This window comes from Oryx dammah, unplaced genomic scaffold, assembly GCF_014754425.2.
Source record: "Oryx dammah isolate SB20612 unplaced genomic scaffold, SCBI_Odam_1.1 HiC_scaffold_8, whole genome shotgun sequence".
In the NCBI taxonomy this organism is placed as follows: Eukaryota; Metazoa; Chordata; class Mammalia; order Artiodactyla; family Bovidae; genus Oryx; species Oryx dammah.
In genome coordinates this window covers 33,328,053-33,334,462 of record NW_024070192.1, presented here as the reverse complement: position 1 = coordinate 33,334,462, position 6,410 = coordinate 33,328,053, and the positions used below count along the sequence as shown (strand labels likewise).

Genomic DNA, 6,410 nt, shown 5'->3' with positions numbered 1-6,410 from the left:
TCATGAGTAAATTCCCAGTCATTGGTTTCCTATCCTAATCTGTTCCATGAGTCTGCAAACCCCACAGCCCTTCCTCACAATTTGTCTGCAGATAATCATTGCTGTTATTCTCTAAAAAGAAAGAAGGTGAGTTTACTTTCTTTTTAAAAAAATTTATTTTGAATTGAAGGATAAATGCTTTACAATATTTTGTTGGTTTCTGCCATATATCAACATGAATCAGCTATAGGTATACATATAAGTTTACTTTCTTAATCAGCATTTCATTGGTCAAACTGCCTGGGGCAAGATGTGGGTTTCAGTCCAGATCTTGGGTAGGGTTTTTGTTTTAACTTTCTGATACTCTGTTTTATAAAGAATATAGCCATTCCCTTTTCCAGGGGATCTTCCCAACCCAGGGATCAAACCCACGTCTCCTGCATTGCAAAGGGATTCTTTACCATCTGAGGCACCAGGGAAGCCCCAAAGCAAGAATATCTGCTCCAAAAATTATTGTTATAATTAAGTGAAATAATATATTAAAGCATCAGCAGAATTCATGACACAGAGCAGAAAGTTAAATATGAATTGTGCTTTCTAAAATAAAAATGTGAGTTAGGGACCTTGAGGGTGATTATCAAAGGTGAAATTTGATAGGTGCTTTTCTGGAATTGAGTATAAAATCTTTCTCTTCTGCTTACCATTAGAAAGGTGATGGAACTTGTTTATTGACGGTCCAACCCAGTATCCTTTTCCAGGGAAGGTAGACGAAGGCATTTTTTTCAGAAACACGTCAAGTTTCTAATTCACAAAACAGTCTTTTGTTCTGGGCATATTCTTTGTTCTTTAATGCTTCTTCTTCTTTCCTTCATCAGGTAACCTGCTGCTACCCTATTTGATATGTCAAGGTAGATATTTAATAAACGATGACCACATATCCATCAAACACTAAGTAACATTTCAGGGCACTGATGTAATGACGCATCCTGCTGATCTCTTGTTGAGTTAGAAATGGATGAGAAATTCACTTCGCAAGACTTCGCCGGATTAATTATAAACCTGACAGTTACAGGACAGGTGAGCGGAGTCCCCCAGCGAATCCAGGGAGAGGCTATACCAAGTCAATTCTTATTGGGTAGCAATCCAGTTAGGATTTTGCTTTAAGGAGTGAAAGTGCGACCGCATAGGGGGCGCGCCAGGGAGCCGGAAAACTTCCTCGTAAGCAAATACTGAGGTTGGAAAAGAGCTAAACTGCGGGATTGGCAGAACCCGGCTTCAGTTCCGGTTTCCCTGTTTACGGGTCTGTGGCCTCAGCCCATGGCGTTAACCTCTCTGAGCCCGTTTCTCCACCAAGTTAAACTGAGGATGATAAGGTCTCGCTTGCAAGTTTTGATAAACTCTTACCTGGTCTGTAATTTAAACAAGCAAACCACGGCCACCCCGGGTGTTTCCACACACGCCTCCCAGTTCTGGTCTCAGGATGGCGGGTCCCGCAAACACTCTGCCTCCCCAGCGGGGCAGACGGGCTGGAAAGGAGGTGGTGCTACTTGCCCGCACACACCTGAGCCTGCGGAGGAACCAGCGGTGCCAAAGCGCTCCCCACCCGGTCGCCGCTCCCTGTGCGCGTATCTCCCTACGCCCGCGGCTACCCTTTGGGAAGGCTTCACCTTCGCCCGGAGGTCATTCCAAGAAACTTAGCAAGAGCCAGGGCTTTACAATTTACGAGGGCGTTCATATTTATCATTCCTCTATTATTTTCACAGCTTGAAGGCTGGGAGAGGACTAAGAGCAGAGGTTAAATTTGGGTCGGTGGGTTTAGGAGAGATAAGGAAAGGGGAGGAAAGCTGAAAGCCAAGCCCCAGTGCTTTGATTCCCAGTCCGAGCGGCGGGGGCGGGACCCGGAGGCGGGTGGGGGTGGCGGGGCGCTGCCCGGGGCGGTCTCCGCAGCCGGATTCCCGCGCGGGGCGGGGCAGCCCCGCCCTTAGCTCCGCCTCCGCCCGGTCCCGGCACACCTGGCCCGCAGGTAGCCGGCGCCTGGGCACCTTTCCGAGCCTGAAAGGGCCTGCCGGCGGCTCGTCCGCCTGGGGCCCCCGGGGGTTGGAGGCTTGGTTCCGGGAGGGGCGCCGGCAGGAGCCATGGACCCAAGCGCGGGGGCCGCGGCCGGAGAGGGGCCGCCCGCTCCCCGGCCCCGCCGCCGTCGCTCCCTGCGCCGCCTGTTCGGTCGCTTCCTGCTGGCGCTGGGCAGTCGCTCCCGCCCCGGGGACTCGCCGCCCCGGGCCCGACCCCAGCCCCAGTCAGGACACGGCGATGGCGACGGGGAGGGGGGCTTTGAGGGCCCGGATCCCGCCGCGCCCGGAAGCCCCGGGGAGGAGCGCCCGCCCGGACCCCAGCTCCAGCTCCCCGCCGGCGACGGGGCGCGGCCCCCGGGAGCGCAGGGCTTGAAGAACCACGGCAACACCTGTTTCATGAACGCCGTGGTGCAGTGTCTGAGCAACACCGACCTGCTGGCCGAGTTCCTGGCGCTAGGGCGCTACCGGGCGGAGCCCGGCCGCGCCGAGGTCACCGAGCAGCTGGCGGCGCTGGTGCGCGCGCTCTGGACGCGCGAATACACGCCCCAACTTTCCGCCGAGTTCAAGGTAGGCAGCGCCCGGCGGCCTCCAGTCCTCGCCGCTCGGCGGCAGCCGCGCTCCGGCCTTTCGCGTTTCCCTTCTGGACAAGTGGGTGCTCCATCAGGAAGAGGGCTTCTTGGGGACTTCTCGAGATGACAGTTACCAGTTCAGCCTGGGATTATCGCTTTTGTTTTGAGCTGACTAGTGTGTTAGCGCTTGAGGAGGGGGAGTGCCGGGAGCTGGTAGGTTTAAGTGTTTACGGCATTTCTGTGTTCAGCAAATGCTAGGTGAAGCCTCGGAGGGTTGGTTCTCACGCCAGGTACGGAGTTTCCAGTCTGGTTTCCAATGCGGTGCGGGGAGTCAGACTTTCAAGGCCAGGGCCTGGGAGGAAGGAGGTGAATGAAGAGAAGGACGCATCCAGGCCAAGATCTAGGAATAATCCAGGGAGAGGGAACAGCAAGTATCAAGACCAGAGGCCTGAAGGAGCTGAGAGTTGGAGGCATCAAAGAAAACCAGGGTGGCTGTTGCCCAGGAGAGTAGAGTGGGGTGGAGATGAAGTTGACCAGATCATGTAAGGTTTCGGAGGCAGTGGTAAGGAGTTTGGATTTCAGTCTAAGCCCAACGCAAGCTGAGGACCTGTGTGCCAGGTACTACACTGAGTGCCAGGGAGACGGAGTGGATCTGCTACATCAGAGATGGGATCCTTTTGTTTAGTCTGAATCAAATCCCCTAAGATGTGTTAGCATGGGTTTGTATCCTTTTTCCCTGGGGTCATCTCCTTACTGGGGATGCTGCAGGGTCAAGAGACTTTGGGAGTTCTGTGTATCACTTCGTCCAGGATTAAAACCCAGCGTTTGTTTGGGGTCCCAGTTGGATGAAAGAGTCCTGATAATTGATGCACATGGCTGGCTTCCTGCTAAAACAACAACAGCAACAAACCAAAGAAACCCCACAGTTATGGGCAGAGAGCTGAAGCTCCCTGAAGACTAGGGATTGTTGTTCTTGGGGGAGGAGGAAGTTGTCAGTGTTCATTCCACAAGCATCACCACTCTTTGAGTTTCAGCGGAGAAAGCAATCCTTGCCATGTGACCCACAAGAGTGCCAACCCTCACCTTCCTCTCTCCTGCTTCCACTAGGGAAGCACTGTTCTACAGGTATCAGGGAGTCAAATGGGTGTCAGTAATAGCTCTTTTGGCAGCATTCACTTTTTAAATGTGAGAGGCAGTGTCCTATGGTGGTGAAGGGATACCACCTCTGTGACCTTGAGCAAGTTACTAAAAGCTCAATAGTGCCTCATCTTTCCTCATCTGTAAAATGGGACTCTAGCAGTACTTACCTTATTACAGGGATGTTGTGATGATAAAATGAGTTAATTATATTAATACCTCCTCACCTGCAGAGACCAAGAGGAAGGAGGGAGGTAAGCTCTGTGTACCTTTTCTCTTGGTCTTTGCATTCTCATCCAAGAGGAGAGAGGCAGGAGTAATTGAAAAGTCTTCTGAATTAGTAATCTGTGACTCACCAGGATTTCCTATGTCTCTTCTGCCTCAAATCCCTAGAGCCAAGAAACTCCTTGTGAGTCTTGGGGGAATTGAAAGATAATCAAACTGTTAATTTGTTAATAAAGGTGATATGGTCCCAATTTTCTTGGGACTTTTCAGGCAGGCAGCCTTGGAGACAGTGGAGGAGTCCAGAACAGGGGCTTTTAAACCTTGTGGATTGAAATCTAGGTGGGCTCCTCTGATTTTCCAGATGAGGAAACATTCATTCATTCAACAAATATTGTGTCCAGACACAATACAAAGAGCATGGAACACGCTTCGGGGGATGAATGCAAATCCTGGGAGCTTACGGTCCAGCGGGAGAGATGGAGATGAGTGAAGTAATCCCACGGGCCCATGATTAGAACTGGTGACAAGAGCTACAAAATAAAGATGTTCTCTGGCAATTCTGTTACATGAACGTGTGAGTCGCTCAGTGGTAGTCTACTCTTTGCTACCCCATGGACTATAGCCCACCAGGCTCCTCTATCCACGGAATTCTGCAGGCAAGAACACTGGAGTAGGTAGCCATTTCCTTCTCCAGGGGATCCTCCTGACCCAGGGATCAAACCTGACAGATTCTTTACAATCTGAGACAACAGGCAATTATGCTAGAAGGATGTGATTGTTCCGGGGAGGTGGGGTGAGGAGGCGGGGCAGTGAGGCTTCCCAGGAGTGTGAATCTTTGAGCTGAGTTTTGAGGGATGAAGAGTCAACTAAGGACAAAGGAGGGTGGGAAAAAGTGCATTATAGTCCGTGAGACTGAAACTGCCAGTCGCTGAGTGGAGTGGGGCTGGACAGGATAAATGCTTGGTAAAATGAATTGGTGGTGGTGGTTTTGTCGCTAAGTCATGTCTTGCTACCCCGGTGGACTATAGCCAGCCAGGCTCCTCTGTCCATGAAAGCCTATGTGGCTGGGAAGAGGGGCTGGAGAATTGGTTGGGGACAAGCCACAGAAGGGTGTACAAAGGAGTTTGGTCTCTAAGAGGGATTATTAGCTTTGGACTGAGGAAGAGAGGAAGTAGCATGCTGGAGTGTGTGACCCCAGCCCAGGTACACAAATGGGATGGGTTTGTGGGGGTCGCCCTCCTCAGGCCCTGAGTCACCCAGCCTCACACTGACAGTAGGACCACTGTTTGTTTTAACAACAAATGAATAAATACATTAAAAAAAAACCCTGTTCCAAAATACTTTGATTTATTGATGATGTAATTAAATACGTATAACTAAAAAAAAATGAAAAATGCTAAAATGTGTTTAAAAAAAAGATCTGGAATTCCACCCTCTAGAGATAACCATCATTAGTGTGTTGATGTGTTTCAAATCATGTACAAACAATTGGAAATTGGAAGTTTTGTATCCTGCTGTTTTCATGTAAGTATTAAGATTTTCTCCTGGTCATTAAAATATTCTATGAAACAGTTTTTATTAATAATGATTGTATACTATTTCACTAAATGATCCAATTGCTAGGGAGACATTTCTATACTGTACAATTTTCCAACTATCATGCTGCATTGAAAATTCTTATATTTAAATCATTGTCCTCAGCTCTAATCATTTCTATACGCTTAATTCCTTGAGTGAAATGACATGGTCAAAGCAAAGATGACTGTTTTGTTCTTTTTTTTTGTTTCTTGCTTTTTAAATCAACTTTTTGAGGTATGAATTATGTACAATGAAATGCACCCATTTTTAAAAATTGAGTTATGTTTGAGATACAACCCTGTGTAGGGTATATATTGATAATATGTTGATCTGATACGTTTGTATTACTGTATGATTGCCAGTAGTAGCATTGATTAATACCTCCATCTCGTCATGTAATTGTATTTCTTCTAGTGCTGGGAACATTTAAGGTTTAGTCTCTAGTGACTTTAGTATTTATAGTACAGTTTTGTTGTCTATAATCACTGTGTAGGTACATTTCATTGTATTGTACTTTGCGGAGACTGTGTTCTTTACAAATTGAAGGTCTGTGGCAACCCTGTGTAGGGCAAGTCTGTCAGTGTCCTTTCTCCAACAGTATTTGGTCACTTTGTGTCTCTGCGTCGCGTTTTGGTAATCTTCACAGTGTGTCCAACTGTTTCATTTTTACCATATTTGTTATGATGATCTGTGATCAGTGCTCTTTGGTGTTACTATTGTCATTGTTTTGGGGGTGCTGTGAATTGCACCCATGTAAGATGACTTCCCTGGTGGCTCAGACGGTAAAGCGTCTGTCTACAATGCAGGAGACCTGGGTTCGAGCCCTGGGTTGGGAAGATCCCCTGGAGAAGGA

At 48.6% G+C, this 6,410-nt stretch overlaps 1 protein-coding gene across 1 annotated transcript in view; it reads left to right on the top strand.

Annotated features, from left to right (window-relative positions):
* Window positions 1-2,114: 2,114 nt before the first annotated feature.
* USP43 (ubiquitin specific peptidase 43) overlaps window positions 2,115-6,410 on the top strand; it is a 48,445-nt gene continuing 44,149 nt past the window's right edge. Inside the window, exon 1 of the mRNA XM_040244438.1 lies at window positions 2,115-2,615. Within this exon, the coding sequence (XP_040100372.1) occupies window positions 2,115-2,615 (501 nt within the window). The remainder of the gene's footprint in view (window positions 2,616-6,410) is intronic.